At 34.5% G+C, this 21,904-nt stretch overlaps 2 protein-coding genes across 2 annotated transcripts; both read right to left on the reverse strand.

The window, feature by feature from the left end:
* Positions 1–416: 416 nt before the first annotated feature.
* On the reverse strand, positions 417–3,736 carry LOC132164274 (ankyrin repeat-containing protein At5g02620-like). The gene is made up of 4 exons (XM_059574758.1): positions 3,336–3,736; positions 2,611–3,188; positions 2,125–2,534; positions 417–1,646 (listed from the first exon to the last, which is right to left on the reverse strand). Exons 2-4 carry the CDS (start codon positions 2,960–2,962, stop codon positions 762–764), a joined length of 1,647 nt encoding a protein of 548 aa, XP_059430741.1. The 5' UTR covers positions 2,963–3,188; positions 3,336–3,736; the 3' UTR covers positions 417–761.
* Positions 3,737–15,078: 11,342 nt separating this feature from the next.
* LOC132164000 (nudix hydrolase 9) lies at positions 15,079–21,595 on the reverse strand. Its single transcript, XM_059574405.1, has 9 exons — positions 21,353–21,595; positions 21,166–21,240; positions 20,739–20,795; positions 20,100–20,164; positions 18,449–18,507; positions 16,772–16,920; positions 16,230–16,373; positions 15,895–16,053; positions 15,079–15,428 (listed from the first exon to the last, which is right to left on the reverse strand). The coding sequence occupies exons 1-9, from the start codon at positions 21,449–21,451 to the stop codon at positions 15,333–15,335; spliced, it is 903 nt and encodes a 300-aa protein (XP_059430388.1). The 5' UTR covers positions 21,452–21,595; the 3' UTR covers positions 15,079–15,332.
* Between the last annotated feature and the right edge of the window lie 309 nt (positions 21,596–21,904).

Genomic DNA, 21,904 nt, shown 5'->3' on the forward strand with positions numbered 1-21,904 from the left:
AATAGCAAACTCAAAGCAATAAATAAATGAGTTTTGAACTATGAGCCAAAAAATCTCATTTTACCTGGTCGGAATTTCCTTTTATATGATATTGTGAGATTGGATTTTATTATGTTGTCTGATACAAATTTTGGGTAGAACTCACTCTTGAAAACCGGCTTACAAGGGAAGGGTGTACAAGAGCTTATATACACATGGTTACGATTAGACTTAAGTCATGTGGGACACTAAGATCGTAACATACCACTGAGCTCCTGTGGCCGACGTCCACGGCGGTCCACTTTATCGACACTGACCGATGGTAGGCCATTTCTCTTTTAGCAGCTCCACTCACTTATCAGTATTTTAATCTAGCCCATAGTTCGCCCCCTTCGTGACTCAAACCTCTCGACATAGTGGTTAGCTTTGATACCAAATGATACAAACCTTGGGTGGAACTCACCATTGAAAACCGGCTTACAAGAGAATGATGTCTAAGAGCTTATTATATACACATGGTTAATATTAGACTTGAGCCATGTGGGATAGTAAGATCGTAACAGAGCAGTTTGATTACAATCAAACTAGATTTAACCATGTCATTAGTTTCATGAGAACCAAAGTTGTAGAATAGACTATAGTAGTAATCATCAAAATTCTCTGAAGAGAAAAAAGTATGATCAGCTCCTCAGGAAATGTGCATTATAGATGTCAAGTTATAGAACCATGGTGATCGATCTCTAACGCCGAATGCTAAAACTTATCTGGCGTAGGGAGAGACTTCAAATTGCATACATTTTCTTGTACTCATTGTTGAAGATCTCAGAGTCTGACATCGCTGGCGGCAGTGTCCAGGAACTTGATCTGCTGCCCATTGATGATCTTCGAATGCTTCTCATATTGGAGGCCTCAATCCGATGCCTAATTACCCAATAACACATAGTTCCCAAAGTGGTAGCCATTATGGTTGTTCCTATGATTGTAACGCCAATTGCCAGCCACCTTTCACGCTCACCCACGACAACAAAAGACAGAGCTAAAAATGCCACAGAAACAAGCACACAAGCTAACCACATCAGTTTGTTGATGACTGCCATCATCTGCTTCTTTGCCTTGCTTTCTATGACAACCACTGAGGTCTGCACCACCACAACCGCCAGAGAAATGAAGAGGGCAATGGAATCGAAGATGAAGAAGATTATAAACGGCACTTGTGGGGCAATATTTGCTTCCCCAAGTGAGACTCCAGGGGAAATGCTTTCTGGGTCGTCCACATATTGGCCAGGGACGGTGAATATGGCAGCGAACGCCACCGTGGCAATGAGCACAGCCACCACAGTTGTGGAGTTGATTGCGTTGTTAAGGCCTTCTGTGTGCATTTTGTTGAGGCGTTTTGCAATGCCTTGAACTCGTTTTCTGGTTTGCCGCGTGTGCTCTAGCTGGTAATGCACTTCATGCTTTATGTCGCTCACTGTTTGCTTCAGCTCCCGGGCTGTGCTTGTTGGTGCTTGAGCCTTGATGTTTTTGGCGCTCAGAACCCCATTCTCCTGAAGAATGGCTGCAATGCCAGGGTGGCCAGTTTTCTCTGCAGTGTCAATTGCAGTTTCACCAGTCCTGTTGACTGCTCTTGTGTCTGTCTCTTTCTGCTCGAGAAGCATCCTCACAATCTGCACAACCAGTACTTGAATTATGTCAAGTTAAGTACAATTGCATTTCTGCAGTTTCCAAAGGAAATTCAATAATACAAACTTCACCAAGTTTTTCTCCCTCTGAAGTAATACATATTTTGATATATTATGAGCCAATTCACATTCTAATTAGAATATTTTTGTGGATGTAAATTAGCAGTTCAATTCCAAAATCAACATTCAAAGCATGTGCACAAATTATAATTCATATCCAACAGATTCAAATACTATGATCTATAACATTTCAGCCAAGCCAAGCCAGGACAATTCTAGGAAATTTAGACTTTATCCCCACCTTATCTGTCAGAGGATGAGGATATCAAAATAATGCAGTTCAAACAAAATTTTCTTTATTAATTTTTTGTTTTTGTTTTGTTCTTACATTTAGATAGCTCAATGTAAGGTTAACTCAGATTTATTGCAGAAACCAACTAAAAGGGAGGGAGAGGATGATTACCTGATCTCTACCCTTTCTGGTTGCTATATGCAACGGGGTGTTGCTTTTATTATCAACCATGTTTACAGACGAAGGATCTGCCATAATCAACACCTCCACCACCTCACTACTCTGTCCCTTCACCGCCATGTGAAGTGCCGTCTGCCCTTTCCTATCAATCCTTTTTGTAATCTCAGGCTCCTTTTCCAGAAGGGCTTTCAGGACCTCCAAATGCCCATTTCTTGCCGCAGAATGCAAGGCTGTTTTCCCATTACTTCTAGCAATGGTTGCCAGGCCGCTTCCTGCCTCCAACAAAAAGTTCACTATCTCTATGTGCCCTTGCGTTGCAGCTGTGTGCAAAGCCGTCGTGTTTGATATATCCACGGTCATAGACAATTCCGGATGAGCCTCCATTAGAACCTTCAACACCTCTGCAACAAAACAGAGCTCAATTTCATTTGTGCAAAAACAGACAAACAACAACAAAATCTATTAATCAATACATACCCATGTCTCCTTGTTTTGCAGCAATGTGTAATGCATCAAACCCATTTCTTGCTTTGATGCCAGCATCAGCAAGACCATAACATTTGATCATCTCTCTAACCAAATCAACATAACCATATTCTGCCGCAACATAAAGAGCTGTCTCGCCGGCTTGATTTTGCTTTGCCAACAACTCCTTCAATTCAGCCTCTCCGGTGCCACCAAGGATTTCTATCACAGTAGGAAGATTGCCTTCTCTTGCCGCAGTATGCAAGATCGTATCTTCGCGTTTGCCAGTTAACTGTTTCGTCATCTTTTTCCTCGGCGCGCTTGGCTGCCCTGCCTGTGGCTGCTGCTCAGCTGGCGCCTCCATGGGATTAAATGAGATGAAAATTCCTCTCCTCAGCTAGTTTGTTATCAATATATATATTTTATTCCATATTCCTCTTCCCAGATTAAAAAAAAAAAAAAAAAACCCAGATCAAAAACCACATTCTTCATCCATAATAACATAGATTTATTCTGGAATTCAACAAAAAACCATTACATTCCTATCTCCCATGTCCAGCTCTGACAGCCCTGCATCCCAGATCAGTTGCCTGTGCACAAAACAACTCTTTGGGTTTAAGCTTTCTCACCGACAACCAAATTGCATTTTCGTTACTATCAAACCATAAAACCTCTTGTTCTATGCTTTCTACAGCAAGATTGAAAAAAGAAAAAGACAAACAGGATCATATTTTTACCTGGGTTTGAGGAATGGAGTTCCCTTTGCTATGCTCCATCAAACACAAAACAACACATCAAATCTCTGGACAACCATCATGGAATCATTAAAACAGGCTGTGATGGATATTTTTGGATTAATATCAAGATTAGAAAACTTTTTTTTTATTTTGGAGGAAGGAAGAAAGAACAAGAAAGGAATAGGATGGTATAAGTGTATATAGAGGCTGATTAGAAACATGAAACGCACATGTATACAAACACTTTTTAACAGTGAATCTAAATCACACAGAGAAGCCACAGATGATACACGAACCAATATAAAAGGAAGGCCTTTTGTAAAGGTGGTGATGATGACAACGTTGGCTGAGGAAATGTGGGAATCAAAGATGAGGAAGAAAAAAACAGGCTCAAGAGAGGCAAAACCAGTGGTGTTGGCTATTGGAAAACAACGGAAATAACAGAATCACGCGCTTTTGGATTTCTGAAGCCGCGAGTGTCATGCCTTCGCCGCTCTCTCTCTCTCTCTCTCTTTTATTTATTTATTTATTTTTCAATACTTGATTGTGTCATTGTGTGCCCTTCACCAACTCTTACGATAAGATTTCTGCCCCTATTTTGTATAGTATACCTATTTTGTATGGTTAAGTACATGGTATCTCATTATTTAGTAAATAAAGCTTTTAACAATTTTGGGAGCAAATATAAGTGAAAATACTCGATTTAGCTCATGATATTGTAGTAGAGCATGTGATTTTTACATGTATTTTGTTGTACACATATTAATTTAATAAATTAAATTGAAAGAAAAATTGTCTCTAATCTACTTTAGAGAAAAATTCTGACCATTTTTGTCTCTATTTTGTAAAGTTTACCTATTTTTACAATATGTATTTCTATCTTTTCTTGAGAATTTTTTTTTTTTTTTTAAAAAAAAAAAAAAGTGAGAAAATTTGGCAAATTAATTTTGGATTAATATCAAATGACAAGTACTTAAAATTGAAAAAAAAAAAAAACAACAACAACAACAAACCCTACGATTGACATTTTCATTTTAGGAGGGACATGTAATATGAAAGACCTTATATGAGACTCATTTGTCCATATAAATTTTGGATTGTCTGATCATTTGTTCAGGTAGGTGGATCCATATGAAGTCTTTATACTTATGTTCTGCAATTTTTTTTTTTTTTTTCAACACCTCCATTCGTCCATTAAAAAAAATAATTGTTTAAAAAACTTGCAAAACCTAGGTATCAAAATGTTGGAGATTATCAAATTACGAAATTTAAGACATTTTTACTCATCGAAACACTTAAAAAATATCACATATTAAAATGGTGGCATGTTATATTTGAGAATCGAATATATTTTTAATTGGTTCTTACTCTCTACGTTGTAAAAAAGTTTTGAACAAAAAACCGTTTCTTGGTTTTCTAAATAATAATTATCTCTACACAAATGAAGAAAAAGACATTTTGGGAGGAAAATTTTTTCTGATTACCTTGATAACTTCCCACATTTTTTAAAAACAACCTTAATTTTCGTAATTTGAGAATAAAAAATTGTAGGAAATTTTAATTCGAAAATGTCACTTCTGTCGTTAGTGTCAAATTGGCCTCAACTTTCTATGATCACGTTTGCCAGATTTTGGTCACAACAACCCCTATCAACGTTACTGGTGCAGTAATACTAGAAAGAAGACTCATATCCGTACATTATAATCAAGACGATGGGGATTGGTCGTATTGTAGCCTGCCCAAATCATAAATAAGAGAAGCTTCTAATAGAGCCTATTTAGTATTTACGCGAACACGTGTTCAAACAAGTTGAAGTGCAGACGTAGGAAGGCCACCTGTTCAAAATACTCAAATAGTCAACTAATAAGAAAGGATATTTATGGAGTGTACAACACGCGCTTTAATATACGTGTGGAGGATTTTGCACTCCACATACAACATGCAACATGGGAAGGTTGCTTTTCTGCCCCATAAATATAGTAGGGACTAGCCACCATCAATTTTCAGTGGGTCACAGCTACAAACAAAGCAAGTAATCATCATCGAAACAATCACAATTCACAGTGGACCAAGACCCTCTCAATTCCAAAGCTTAAGATTTTTATTTTGTTATATTTATCCGTATAAATAATATCATGATATTTTTTTTTTAAAAAAAAATAGATGATAATAGAATATATTCATTAAATATTTGGAATTCGATAATGTGAGAGAACTTTTATAAAATCATACGTAGGTCGTGAATTACCCAAAATTATGAAAATTTTTATTTCATATTTGATAATATTTAACCGTATAAGAGTACTATTTATAGCCTTACCAAAATTATTTTTTGATTATTTTAGTGAGGCAAGTTGGTAAAAACGACTAAAAACTCTCATTTTCAACCTCACAATTTTAATGAGAAAAAAAAAAATTGTGATTGAATAAAAAAGTAATTTCTCTCTCTCTCTCTCTCTCTTTTTGTTTTTTATTTTTTTATTTTTCTCTCATCATTTAATAGTTAGAGAAAAAAAATTAAAAAAATTTTAAAAAATAATATTTAAATGAAATATGAGTAGTTTAAAATAGAGAAAATTATACTTTTGATTATTTTGGTGAGTAAAAGTTGGTGAGGTTGTTAATAAGCAAATGATGTTATGCTATTTAAATAATGTAGCAACATATTCATACTTGCCATTATGTACATTGTTAAACGAAAAGAACCTTATTCTAGGTTCATTGAACGGACTTGTAAGATTGTGGTCCACGTAAGACACTTAATCCTAGCCATGGGTTAGAAAATTTTGGCCAACATGGTTTGATAAAAGAATCAATGGAATAGTCCAAAATTTCCTCTCAAATTACTACCTAATTGACAATGTTCCTTCCAAACTTTTAATTTTTTTTCTTGACATGTCCATACAAGAGGAGAAGAGGGATTCGAACTAGTGACCTCCGCTTCATTAGGTGTAGTCGTAGCCGATTGAACTACTTCTTGAGGACAAACTTTTAATTGAGACAAGATAATGTCCCTCTAAACTACCAAAACTTGTAAGTCTCCCCCCAATGACGAAAATACCCTTAACAAAATAATAATAATAAAAAAAACTAAACTATTTTTTTAAAAAAAAAAAAAAAAAATCAATGTGTGGAAATTTAAAAATTTTAATTGTTTCTTAAAAAAAAAAAAAATTATTTTTTTTAAGTTTTTTGAATTTATTGGAGTATTTTTGTTTTATTGAAAAAAATTCAGGATTATTTTTGTCATTTTGCCGGTCTTGAGGGAAAATAGTCAATTTTTTTGTAGTTTAAGGAAAATATTGTCACAATTAAAAGTTTGAAAGAAATATTGTTAATTAAGTGATAATTTTAGAGAGCATGTGATGTTCAAATTGGTTTAATGAGAGAAGTGCGATTAATTCAGGTTCGCTATTATTTTCTCTTCAAAGTGACATGGCATTTTTCGCTAAATTTTTTTTCATTGGGACTTTCAAATAAAATCTGTAGATTTTTTTATTTTATTATTATTATTTTTTTTAAAATTAAACCTATTATATAAACTTTTCTTCTTGGACTATATAGGATCGATCCTTTTCCTCCCACTTAATTTGATGTCAACTCCTTAATTATTTCCAGCTGTAGGTACCTAGTAAATGATGGGCGATTGACGAATAACACTCTACACCTAAAAGCTTTTACATCCATAAGAAAAATAAGACATGAAACTTGAAACTTTATCCTAAAGTCCCGATTTCAAACAATCACGTTGCACTATCAACTACTTGTTCTTCATTGACCAGATCATGTTTTATTATTCATTCATTTGTGTGCTATGTAGACTGCTATGTTACAATCTACATTTTAGTAGTTGGCGTGGTAAGGCCATGTTGACTATCCTTCTAATTTTGAGTCTCTTTTCATTATTAACTTTTAAGTTCTGACTTACTATCTCATGTCTAATCAGAGACTTAGAACATCGATTCCACATAGTCTACATATGCTTATTTTATTTTTGCCAATTTTCTATTTTCCCTAAAGTTTATATTTCTTAGGTGTTACAACCCTAGCACGTGTGTGATGCACGTGCCTCTACCTTCGCCGCTTCTTTTCCGCTCATGCCAGAAATCCACGAGTTTGGCGTGCGTTCAAACACGGAGAATCTCCACGTGGCAAAGGGTCATGTACGTGAGAAAATATGGATGCGTATTGATCTTTGGGAAATGCAGATTCAGATAGGTAAGTGGTCCGTTCAAATGAAACAATATGTCCTCACCCTGCAATTTAAATAATTTTATTTTTGTCTATATATGTTGCAATGTGACTTACATGACTATTGAGAAAAGAATTGAAGGAAATGGTTTAAAAGAACAGTTTTAAGAAAAGAAAGTAAATTTGTGTATAATGCATGAACAATGCAATGTACCGATGATATGTATATATTAAATAGAATGTGTATAAGTTGTGAATGAATTATGTTGTTAGTGGGTACTTTGGTATTTTAATTATGAGTTTGTAATTTAATAAAAAAAAATATACAATATTTTGGCTGCTTTATTCATGAGATAATAGTAGTAACGCTACGTAGATAATGCAAAATATCACATTTATTTATGGTGGAATTGGGGCGTTATAATTCATTTAGTTCATTCTCAATAAAATTTAGGTTTTTCCTATACTGTTTTAGTTGTATTGAGTTCGGGATCATGACCCATCCATCTTTTTTTTTTTTTTTGGTTAAATACTTTATTAAGACCTGTGGTCATATACAAATGCCACGTGTCTTAAAAAATGGTACCTGACTTAACAAAAATACCAACTTAGTATCTCTGTTAGGTTTCGTTAACCAAAACTAACGGAATGCCACGTGTCGTCATATACAAATGCCACGTGTCCAAAAATAAAATAATAATTATTATTATTATTTAAAAAAAAAAAACTAAACCCTAAAAAAAAAAAATTGAAAACTTATGGGGTGGCCGGGCCACCCCATTTTGGCCAATTCAACCACCCCCATTTTGGCCATTAGGGGTGGCTCAACCACTCCAAGGCCTGAGCCACCCCATAATTTTTAATTTTAATTATTGTTATTATTTTTTTTTAAGACACATGACATTTCTATGTGATGAAACGTGTAATGGAACCTAACAGAAATATTAAGTTGGTCTTTTTGGGTAAGTCAGGTACCATTTATGATAATATTTGAACCCCATGTGAGAAAAAAAAAAAAGAAAAAAAAAAAGAGAATATACAAACTCAAGTACTAATAAAGTTTTTTTTTTTTAAAAAAAAAAAGACTTTTGTGTGTTTTTTTTTTATTTTATTTTTATTTTATTTTTTTTATGTACTCTTTTCCTCTCTTCTTCTATCGCGCTTGCTTTTTTTTTTTTTAAGTCCTCTAATTATTATATTTTTTGGTGGAAATTCCTTTGATGTTGAGTCTAATATTTTCCAGCGTGCTACTATTGTAAAATGTAAGGAGCTAAAGGTCGAACAGCTGACGAAGGGGAAAGATACGTAGGCGGTAGGTCCCGGCGGCTTCATGTTTGGGGCCACGCGTTTAGACCACGACTCTTTTTTGGACGGGCCTCCTCTGCAGGTTCATGAAACCACGTTACCCACTCAGTCCAGACAAAAACCCCGTTTAGCTTTTTTGGCTACTGCTGGACCCCGCGCCACAGGAGGCGCTCTCGCTTCCAATATATTCCCCGTCGGAGCGTGCGTTCACGCGAATTGCTATCACCATCCGAATATGCAAAGACCCGACAATCACTGAGACACGTACGTGGTTTTATCCAAAATAACGAGAGATATCCCAACTATAGTATAGGATACACGTTTATATCAAAACCTAACGACCAAAACTAACAAGATTGCCTTAATTTCCGCTAACAGAATATTGCTTCTATTTTTTATTTTTTTTCTTTTCTTTCTCCTGAGCAGAGAATATTCCTTAATTTTAGATAAGTATATATATCTACGTGGCAATCTACGTGGCATCATTTCGTTATTTAAATGTGTTAAATTTACAATTAAATTTAATTATTTAATTGCTGCCATGGTAAATAATTTGTAAACTATCATATATCAGTTTGTAAAAAAATTAGGAAAAAATGTAAAATTAGTCATTGTGGTTTACCTGATTTACAATTAACTCCCTATAGTATTAAAATGAACTCAAAGGTCCCTGAGGTATGTCAAAAATATAATTTAGTCTCTACAATCAAATTCCGTCCACTAATTTAACAAATTCTTTTAGTATGATACTGACTTAAATAGGACAAGTATTACAATTATATTGGCTCTAATATTTTACGCTATTAAAATCTGTTAAGTTAGTGAACGAAAGTTAACTGTAGGGACTAAATTATTTTTTTAGCATACCTCAGGGACCTTTGAGTCAATTTTGATACCACAAGAAGTTAATTGCAAATCAAGTAAACCACAATGACTTAATTTTCATTTTTTTCAAAAAATTATAGTAAAAGTTGTAGCAATAACAATCTTGATATATATATATATATATATATGAGATTAACGTGCATGTGCTCAACTGTTTTATCGTTACATGAATCATTGAATCGATCTTATTATTTTTGTTTAGCATTAAATCAGAAACGTTGGTGTATAGTTGAGGTTATATCTCTGAGTCACTAGATTATGAAATCATTTTGACATAATTCGAAGGTTCAGATCATTGACTTTGCAAATGAAATTTAATTGGAAGGGCATGTAATATTTCGGTCCTATAATGAATGGTTTATAATAATAATCATGAGTGTTAAGTCCTATTGCCTAGTTATTAAGTGAAATTGAGTTTTATAATGAATTCTAGTGAAACTTCAAATTAACTAGTTATTTTGGGGTAATAGAGCAGATGTGATTAACGCTTTTTTCCGGGCCATTATAAATGATATCAGAGCTACCTAGTAATGTTAGTCCATGTGGTACTAGAACACTGCATGATGTCACCCTGATGAGGACGTCAGGAGTTTGGTCTCACATAAAGTGTGTGGTTTATAAAAATAGTTATGAGTGCTAAGTCTTATTACCTAGTTATTATGATGAAATTGTGCTATATAAAGAATTTAAAGAAAGTTTTAAATTGACTAATCTTTTTAAGATGATAGTATAAATATAGCTAACGTATTTTCCTGGTCATTACAAGGAGAACCATTAAACATTAGGTGGCTTTGTTTATTAAATCTTTTTCTTTCTCATTTTTGTTTTTTGTTTTTTGTTTTTGCTTTTAAAACAAAAACATTAAGAAACAATTTAAAACACAAAATGCCTAAAATTATTTTTACATTTATCTTACATAAAAAATAGTACCTTTTCAAATAAAAAAACAAAAAGCATTCTCCTAACTAAACATTATATCCCGGCTAATCTGTTTTATTTAAAATTTTGGGTTAAATTCACTTTACCTCAGGAGTTTCAGGAGTTTTTCAATTCGAACCACAATGTTTAAAAATTAGTAATGTACCCCTCTAATATTTCAAAATTTTTCAATTCAGACTCTCCGTTACTAATTTTCATCTAATAGGACAAAAATCATCCCACGTGCACGTGAGATTTTGATGCTCTCTATTCTAATTTTGCCCTTATTAAAACCTATAAAATTACATAATTACTCTCATTAAAACCTATGAAATTGAGGGTAATTATTTAATTTCATAGGGTTTAATGAGGGTAAAAGTAAAATAGAATGCATCAAAATCCCAAATTATGTTAATCAATAATCTTGTGGCCAGCTGATCCAAATTATGTTACTTGAATAACATTTCAATTTTTATTTAACCGCAGAGGTGTGCCAATCGCATACATATATTTAAATTATTTATTTATTAAGTCTACCATGTATGTACATGACACTTCAACCCAAAATTCAAAACAACAACAGCAACTTGATGAAGCCGTAAAAACAAAAGAAAAATATCTTTCCCTATATCAATTATTGGACCCTTTGGACTTTTTATTTTTATTTTTATTTTTTTTAACAGGACCCTTTGTATTTCAAAAAAAAAAAATAAATAAAATTGGATACTTTGACTTCTTATTGGGTCTTTGACTTGTGATTTAATAGTATCCACAAATTTTAACGGTGGAAGCCGGTAAAGGAGACAAGATAGTTTCCTTTTCACACGAGCAGTCAAAAGTGAAAGGCCTTAATTGATTAATAATAAAAATTATATTTTTATTTTATAATTATCGAATAATGTTAATGTGATAATTTTAATTGATATTTATTAAAATATAAATTTTTTTTTGGGTAAAGTTTACTTAACCCCTCAAACTATCATCTTAATAACAATTTACCCATCAAACTATCAATTGCGACAATTTACCCATAGACTACCAAAACAATGATAATGTACTCCTACTTTTAACAAAATAACAAATTTACCCTTACTAAAATAAAAATAAAAATACTAGTATTGAGGGGTAATTTCGTCACTTTTCTAGTATTAGGGGTACATTGTCATTGTTTTGATAGTTTGGGAGTAAATTATCGCAATTGATAGTTTGAGGGGTAGATTATCATTGATGTGGTAGTTTCAGGGGTATAAGTGTACTTTACCCAAATTTAAGAATTAGTTTAAACTATTACATTAACTTTATTGAATAAAAATATAGTATATAATATTACTTTAAAATTTATATATATTTATTAAAAATAGTGCAAAAGAATTATATTTTTATTCCATAATTACAATATAATAAAAATATTAAAAGGGGAGGCAATCATAATCACATGAAATAATGTTTAGCATGAGCAGTAGATTCTCAAGACAACTTAAAAGCAACAACTTGGAGACGAAGGAAGCGTTAAAGGCAGCTCTAATTAATTAATTGGTAATCAATCAAAAAGTGTTACATGATTGTTTATCTTCAAACTTTTCGCGCGTCAGATTATGTTAATACTACTTTCAGCAACAACCTTTTACGCTCTAGATCTTGATCACACACAGACACAGTGTTAGTGCAATACACCAAATTCTAACCCATCACACATGGAATAAGATCCGGGGTAAAATTGTCATTTTAATTTTAAAGCAGAAGAACTGATATTAAATTAGAGATATGATTGAAAATTTTTAAATGTAAGAGAAAGATTGTGTATGTAAAAGATCATTTATTTATTTATATGAAGTATTGATTTTGATAATTTTATTAAATAATTATATATAATGCCACTAAGATTATTTAAATTCCAGTCAAAATTGGCATAATACACGTATTTTATTCACAATGTTCTTTAACTCACATGGAGTGCAACTGTGGGAGGATCCAAAATGAAATCCAAACATGCCTCGTGCTAATTTTATAGTTGTTTAAAAAATTGAGCCAATATCTAAGGTATGTTCTGTCGTAGACAAATTAAAAAATTTACAGTAATTATCTGTTTGAATTATTAGTAATTTAAACATGTAATATAAGAGACCTTATATAAAACCTATATTTTTAAACAAGTGACCGAACATCTTAAAATTTATTTGAACGGTAAGGACACAAAACAGGGCACGTGATGTTTTGGACAGAGCAAAGCATATCCCTCATTTGTCTTTGAGAAAATGCACATAGAATGCCATTTGATGTTGATGGCATTCCAAGAAAGATGTATATATATAACAAAGAATAGGACATTCAAAATTTGCTTTAATTGAAAGTGAAATGTGGGACTTAATAAAAGTTGACCATTGACTCAACAAATCAAGGTTGCTTTCATTAGCAGCATGATTTATCAACCCATTTTAGTTAAATGCCTATTTAAAGATCCAGTGTGGATGCTCTAACACCCCTAAAACGTTTACTCTACCCAACAAGACATCATATTAAGGACAACAAATTCGACCCTCACAGTTCTTAAGGAGTAGCTCAATCGGCTGAAAACCACGCCTTATAAAGCGGAAGTCATTAGTTCGAATTCTCCCTCTCCCTATTATGTGAACATGTCAAAAAAAAAAAAAAAAAAATATCCGACCCCCCAAAAAACAAAAAACAAAAGAAAAGGTCAAGAGTTTCTTCTAACAACAAGAAGGTAAAATTTCCCTGTCCTTATTTGAAAAATATTTTTTGGCATTCTAACGTCTATTTCGTCAAGTTGTCATGTGCCGTTTATATATATATATATATATATATATAATAGCAGATGAAATATACCAACTCAGTAAAAATATATGCGATATGAACGCCAGAACATAAATAAAGATGTCATGGCTATACATTTTATAGCTTATCACCTCACCCATAAAAGTAATGAGGAGTCTCTAGGATGCAAAATGTAAAAAATTAAAGAAACAAGACCAACATAATATAATTCAAGACAAGGCTGTCGTAAAGTGGAAAATGGTCTTAACTTGTGCTTTATTTTTCCTCAACTTTCTCCTTATTGTCTCTCCACCAACTCTATAGAAAGCGAAAAACTTTGACTGGCATCTCCAGTTGGTCAAGCTTTACTTCCATGAACAAGTGGAAATATCTTTGTTTACTCTACATGTGAGCTAAAGAGTATTTATAGTGGTGACTAAAGACAACAATACTAGGTGTGACAGAGACTTCAATGGGGAAAACAAATGCTGTGTAATTTGCAAATAGAAATGGCAGAAAACAGAGGATTCAATGCCTCAAGAAAGAGCCCTTGATGCGACACTACTTGTATTTAAAAGATCCCCTCACTATATTGCGGGGGCTTGGGATTCCTCCTATCTCAACTGTTCATTTACAATGAACAACTAGAAATGTACCATATTATCAATTCTTTGAAAAATGATAAAAATAAAGGAGTGACCACCATTCCATTGGTTTCTTTTGGAGCGGTTGGCCACTTAAAAATTGGTTACTGACCACCCACAAAACATGTTTGAGGATAGTTGGCCACTCTTATTGTCTGTTTTAGGGGTGGTTCAAAATAGTTTTAAAGTGGTCGATCAAGCCTAAAAACTAATAGGTGTTATCGGACAATTTCCAAACAGTTTTTGGAGTGGTCGGCCACCCCTAAAAAGAGTGATAGAGATGGTCAAACCGCCCCCAAAGCATGTTTGGTAGTAGAGAGAAAGAATATACTTTAAAGGAGAGCAAGAAAGTCTCTCTCTCTCTCTCTCTCTCTCTCTCTCTATATATATATATATATATATATATGGGGTTTCTCATGTGTAATACCGCACGTGTGCCATTCTGTGATTGTCAACATTCATAAAGAAGATTGACTGTAAGCTTCTATTTTCCAGAATTCTAAGGAAGAAGATTGTTTGATGATGCAGCTCTTGATGAAACGACATTTAACTTTGACCGTGCAGATAGAGTTGGACTTCATTATTTTTTGCATTACTCGATTTTAAGAAATAATATTATAAGAAAAGAGATGTCCTCATAATCTTCAAATTTTTGGTGGTTAATTAACTACTAATCCAAAAAATCTTCTTGATGAACCAACTCACTAACCAATCAACAATCCTTTCTTCACTAATCAAACTTCTCATTAAATATCTTCACAGCAAGCTACTGCCTACAAAACTTTATTATATTAAAAAAAAAAAAAGAAAAAAAAAAAAGAAGCCTCATCCTCATTCTTAAACAACCACTTATGTTGATTTCAACATAAAAAATTTTGTATACAAAAAAATAAAATGTAACATGAGTATGCTTGTCAATGACAATTTAGTCATTTTACTCGTTTTTTCATCCAACTTAATTGGCCGATTTAGCGACCAATTTAATCATTGATAATTCATGTGTTTTTCTTCTATTAAAATCAATGCCATTCTACAAACTTTCATCTATTGTGGGAGGGAGGGAGTGTTAATCATGCAATTGATACAAAAACAAAACCATATGTGCATATACAACAACAAATCATTATGCAATTTTATCTATTTGCCAACCACCAAGTTTCTAAACCCTTGGTTGGACAGGGTATATTAGGGTTTTGAGATCCAAGACACAGAAATGCAGCTGAAAAGCTACTGAGCCACCAGATACTGAGGGCTTTAAATGATCAGTAGTCATGAACTTTCATCAAGTAATCTTCAGAGCTTCTACCATCAACTTGTAGAGGGCAAATCCACCTTGATGGCAGCCAGGCATATTTGATGTCATGTTCTCCAAATCAATCTGACAAGGAAAACTGATGAGTACTTGCATCTTAAGAGAGACAAAGTAATGAAATTATTTAATCTGTCTACAATATCATACAAAGAAAGAAATTTTTATTCTAGGTTAAGGTACTTTCTTATATACCTCTGGACTAAAAGAAGTAGCCTTTCTTCTTATATAATATAAGAAACAACTTGATGACCAGTTATAATTTAGTAAAAATTAATTTCTCCAATGGTAATATGGTATATAGCTACCACACTAATGTCCCCTCACAAGTCCCAACAGCCATTGCAGAAGTGCTGCATCCCAAGCTCCCATCACAATGAGAATTGCTACCGCAGTATCCTAACCCGATAAACCACTTCACTGACATATACAACCAATACATCTCTCACTATTGCCATAACCATTATACTGTTTATGTGCTTGATCATTTACAAAATAAACCATAAGTTGTCCAGAAAATGGATTTTAAACTAACCATGGAAACTGCATAGAGTTGAGTTGACTCATAGCCATCTTGTGCACTCAAATACAATTGTTGAATTTCCTTCGACTCCAGACTGCACTTGATGAAGAAAAATGCAGCTGGTCTGACATTCAACTCCCTACGAGATATACCAATGAAAACTGGACTGCACTGCATGCAAATCAAAAGATTAATATCAGATACTTGCATAAACGGACACAAAATAACAATCAGACAGAAAGCATGTTCTAACCCAACAAGCCCCTACGTGAACGCTAACAATTCACTTACGAAAAGGGGAAATGCTCAAGCAGTTTTCACAGGGTTATTACAATACTGAAGCTTACAAGGGATGCCACAGGTACACCGATTTCTTCAACTACTTCACGAATTATGCTGTCAAACATCTCCTGAGAAACTTTTTGGTTAATAAGCTCAGAGCCTGTCAAGTCCTTGTCATACTGATGGGATGTTATTCCAACTTCTTGGGGCTGTCAACCATAAAACATTCTACTGTTACGTCCAGATTATCCAGGTGATGTTTGTCTCCAAAAGGATAAAGAAGAACAATATTCAGCCTAGAATCATTAAATTTGATTACAGACCACAAGATACTGCTTATAAATGATTGGATGACATAATGTAAATATACAGCAGTGGAAGCAAAAGGCCAAATTGCAATGAACCATGCATTGCCAGACTAGCTGCCCCCATCTACGAAAAAGAGAGGAGCAAATTATCAAATTCAAGACTCAATGACCTCGTAGAGTAGTTCAATCGGCTAGGGACTGCATTTTATGAAGTGGAGGTTACTAGTTCGAATCTCCTCTTCCTTCTCCCCATGGGGTCTAAAAATAGAAACTTATCAAAAAAGTTCCAGTCTCAATACCTCTGGATGACCCCCTGGGAAGACAAAGGATCCCGGAAATTCCCCGACATTACTACTCCTTTGCAACACAATTATTTTCTGATCAGATGTCTCCACTATTGCACCATTGCCCAGTGGACTTGAGGTGTGCTGACAACAGATAGGGTCATCTGCAGGAAAAGCAAAGCTACAGATGCTCAAAAGATTTAAATCACATTAATAAGCACTAAGAAACATAACTATTTCTACTAAGCCATCCAAGTTGATTTAGCTGCCTCATATCATAATCTAAATGAACTTGAGCTTAACGTTAGAAGTTACAATACCTCAAGATAACATGGGTATATTCACATTTAATTTATTGCATCATTACCACAGAATTTATAATTTCATGCTTTATTTTTAGGATTAAATACGTATTTGGTCTTTGTAGTTTATCATTTTATCAAAAAGCTCCCTTGATTTTCAAAAGTGAAAATCTTAGTTCACATGCTTTTTCTCAAAAAAACGAATGTATAATGTTGCCACACCTATATTCTTACCAAATTAGTATATTACTTAAAAATTTTAAAACTAAAAACTACTAAAAAAAAGAGAAAAGAAAAAAGGCGGGGTAGCAGCGAGGGAAAATCTCCTCTGCGGGTGGTGGGTGGGGGTTAACTGAAGACCCACCCCACCCTCACGGAGGTGGTTTGTGGGGGAACCCCACCCTGCTAAGGTGGTGGGATCCTCTATAGTCCACTACAGAGGGCAGCTCCTGGACCCCCCAACCCGCGGGTAGATCACAAGGGGGCTGCCCACCTCTGCAAGTGGTCACACGGGACCCCCCATCCATATGACCACCTCCTCCTGCCATGTGGAGGAGATTGTGAGGGTTGGGTAGTTCCTCACAACCCACCCTCTCCTGCCCTCGGGGTGGATCACAGGGGAACTCACCACCTCTACGGGGTGGGGGGTCCCTCGCGAACTGCCTCCCCAAAAGGGTGGGGATGGATTGTAGGGAAAACCCATCACCACTCTCAGATGGGACTTTTGCCTACAGCTAGGATGAACCTAGGTGGATTGATGGGGGGTATTTGGCAATCCCAATTTTTTTTACCATCCCTATAAAAATACTATTTTCTATAGCATGGCCCGTCAATGTTATCTTTTCACCCCCAAACTAGTTTCAACTTTCTACCAATACTCGAACAAAACAAGGAAGCAATCATAGGATTATAGCTTATAAAAAACACAAGTACAATAAGATGATTTTACAAACATGTAAATTTTGTATACAATTATGTGTGGCAACATTTTGTGTATGTGTGGCAACATTTTATGTGTCATATGTGACTTTTTATACATGTGACGAAAATTCTGTAAGTTTTTCATACAAAGAGATGGGCAGAATGAGCATTTTAATAAACTTGAAAACCACGTGGATCAAATTTGTCACTTTTGGAAATCAAGGGAGCTTTTTGATAAAAAGGGTAAATCATAAGGACCAAATATGTATTCAACCCTTATTTTTATATAAAAACACCAGGTGAACACCTCATAAGTGGATTGAAGTTCCGAGGAGATGAAGGATGCAAGATGAATAATAACAGCAAATTGGTTAGTTACTGTGCAGTATGAATTCAGTAGTAACATCAAACTTGAAATGCTAAAAATAAAACAGTCAGCACATAAAATTTCAACTTCAGGTAGATATACCTTCTGATTCGACCAAGAACTTTTCCCACAAAGGATTTAAGTTTGTCCCTACAAATGTCCTGGTAACAAGTAGATGAAACAGAATCATTACTTTGGGAGAAGAGTGAGCTGATAAGATCAAGAGAAGTCAATCAAAATGTTGCAGAAACTCACTACTATGTTGTAAAACCAATACTTTACTCATTTAGTACCAATTCAGAGACTAAATAACATAAAGGTAACTGCACATCAAAGAATAGTATAACGAATTGTCCTATTTGGTGGTTCACTTCTCTCTTTCTCATCAAAGAATAGTGTTTCAGCTCTCTTGCAAACGATGCTTCCATTATTAAATCTAAGGGAAAAAGTACATATACCCCACCCCCTTCAAACTAAAGATTTAATATCCCCCTCAAACTACCAAAAATTTGCAATGTACCCCCCATGTCCTGTGAAAAGACAAAACTAACCCTAAAAGTTTTTCAATAAGACAAACATGCTCCTATAAATTCGAAAAAAAAAAAAAAAAAACTAGAAAGGGGGGGAGGGGGTTGGCTAAACCAACCCCAAATGACCAAAAACAAAGAAGTTTGAGGCCACCCCCAATGGCCATAGGGTGGTTTGGCCACCCCAAATATGGCTGAAGGGGGAGGCCGAACCACCTCCTAGCCATTTGGGAGTGGTTTCGGCCACCCCTATGGCCATTATGGGGGTGGCCGAGCTACCCTCTTGGCCAAACTACCCCCATGGCCTTGTGGGTAGTTCGGTTACCCCCCATTTGGCCAAAAAATCACACTTTTTATTTTTATTTTTTTATTTCTAATTTTAGTTTTTATTTTTATTTTTAGTTTTAAGAATTTTTTGAATTTTGTATAATTTATTAAGGGTATTTTCTGTAATTTAGGGGAGTACATTGCACATTTTTGGTAGTTTGAAGGGGACATTGATGCAATCTTTACTTTGGGGGGACATTACAAATTTGGTGGTAGTTTTAGTGGGGTATGTATACTTTTCCCTAAATTTAAATTAAGCACTTCATGGGTCATCCAAAAGCCCCCCATTAGTTGACATACATGTTTCATACTACAAACTCCTATTGTATGCCGATCAACCCCTAATCAAGGGTTATTAAGAGCTGGCATTGCATTCTTGCATGCAAAATTGCAGCCTTCGACATTTTAAATATGCAGTAGATAAAGTGGATTTTCTTAGTTCTTATTGTAAGATAGGTTAACAATACCATAATTAAGACGAAAGCAGCCCTAAAGCACAAACAAAGGGATGCTCCAGATGAGCAGAACATTTGCTCTCCTTGTTTAAAGCTCAAAATATTATTAAGCTTCACACTGCATATACACTAGATGACTAGGTATGGCAGGTAGATCTAATATCAATTACCAAGGCATCAAAAATATGGAAACTACAAAAACGGCCATTAAGGCCACAGGCAATGATTAGTAAAAAAAGGGAAAAACTAAAAACTAAATATTTTATTTCAAATACTAATTACTGTGAAGAAAAAGCAAATATAAAGAATATTACATCTAAAATTAGTCAATGAAAAAAAAAAAAAAAAAGTTTACTATCTTTTCAGGAGATGTGCTTGCATGCACAGCTGCCACCCACACACACACACACAACAAGAGAGAGAGAGAGAGAGAGAGAGAGAGACCGATAATCTGTCAAACCAAGTTGAAGGCAAACTGCTCCACCTCCATGCAAGAAGCATCCTCCGTACTGTAGAATTAAATATGTGGTAACATTTTAGACAATAAAATTCTATAAGGCCTCAGCATTGTGGTTGTGGCATCAAAGCCTAAATGAAGAACTATGGAATCAGTTTTTTTTTCCATGCCTAGTTCAGAAAATAAAGCACTACGTACAAAGATTTCACAGCATTATAGAAAAATGACAATGAAATATGGTCACTTTCCCATTATGTGGGTACTAAAAAAGAAAATAATGTTAGAAGTTTGTACCCAAAAGAAAAAAGAAAAAAAGAAAAAAAAAAGAAAAAGAAAAAAAGGCTATGATCTCTGAATGTGTCACTCCCACAAGAGACGTATTTTTTTAGGTAGTAGCATTCCTATTTCGCTACTACCTAATTCCTTCATTAACTGTGGTCCAATGCTCATCTAAGTCATCTTAGTTGTTTGCTTCATGCTTAGCACAGTAATAATGTTAATCAGGAAATCAAACAATATACTGATAAGGGTATAATGATAAATTTATGTTAATTTATACAAAGTAAATGACAATATATAGCATAAAAAAACACTTCAACTATTGCTTACAAAAGGAGATACTGTACCCGAAATTTTTGCCCATTGAACAATGAATTGTTTTTCTGAAACCTCTGATCCCATATCTAAATGAAAACCAATGAACAAATGAATAACGGTACAAAAAATCAGCAATACAATTTAGGAAGTGGTTTGATTTCCATGGAAACCCAATAAGTCCATTTTGATTGAATAGCCTAAAAAATAACGCCCGTTCTCCACAAGTAACAGACATTACGCAACCAAGCTGGTTGTAATAGAAACCAAATAGCTCCATTTAGGTGCTATCCGAATCAAATGGACAGGTGTAAAATCAACCGTAGAACACCGACTAATTCAGCTTCCCAAAATTGACAAATTTTGCGGAATCAACAACCTTATCCAGTGAAGCGATTGAAAAAATATTGAGCTTTATATTAAAATATATAAATGCGAATTCAAGAAATTGAGTGTCACCTCAGAAATGGAATTTTCCAGGTTGGTGTCCGGGTGGGGAATCCGATCGTATGCTTCATTAAAAACCACTGAGACCTTATACACATTCCAATACATTTCCATTACTATGTTTGATTCTAACATCATTACACATACAGATGTAAGTAAAGAAAGAAAGAAAGAAAGAAATGATGAGAGTTTTGAGAACCTGTGATTGTAAAAGACCAGCGGGGCACGAGAGGAGAAGCTTGAAAGGAGGACAAGGGTCACCAACATTGGCACCAGCAGAATCGGCTGCCTTCTCCATTGGAGTCGCACGGCACGCAAATTGTTTGACGAAAAGTCTCACAGAGGCCAATGTGCAATGGGTACAAATTCTACAGACTTCTTCCGGAGATGGCAGTGGGTGCAAAATGTTGAAAAATGAATGTGACTTGACCCCGTGTTTTGAAATCTATTCAGTTGTTGTTGACTGATGTTGTTAGCCAAAATCGAAGCCATGGCACGTGTGCACCGTGATATGGATACAATTAGGTCGTTGCAGCACTTTTTTTTTTTTTTTGGGAAACTATATTTTCCTATCAACTAAAACGCATTTTCACTTTGTCTTTATGAACTACCAACTGTGACACTTGACCCTATGAGTTACCATTTTGTATCCAAAACTCTACTTCCATTAGTCAAAGACCTTAATTTAGACGGTTAAAGTGACAATGCGTTGTAGTTCATAAGAGCAAGGTGACAATGCATTGTAGTTCAT

Source organism: Corylus avellana, chromosome ca10 (assembly GCF_901000735.1).
Source record: "Corylus avellana chromosome ca10, CavTom2PMs-1.0".
NCBI classification, from domain to species: Eukaryota; Viridiplantae; Streptophyta; class Magnoliopsida; order Fagales; family Betulaceae; genus Corylus; species Corylus avellana.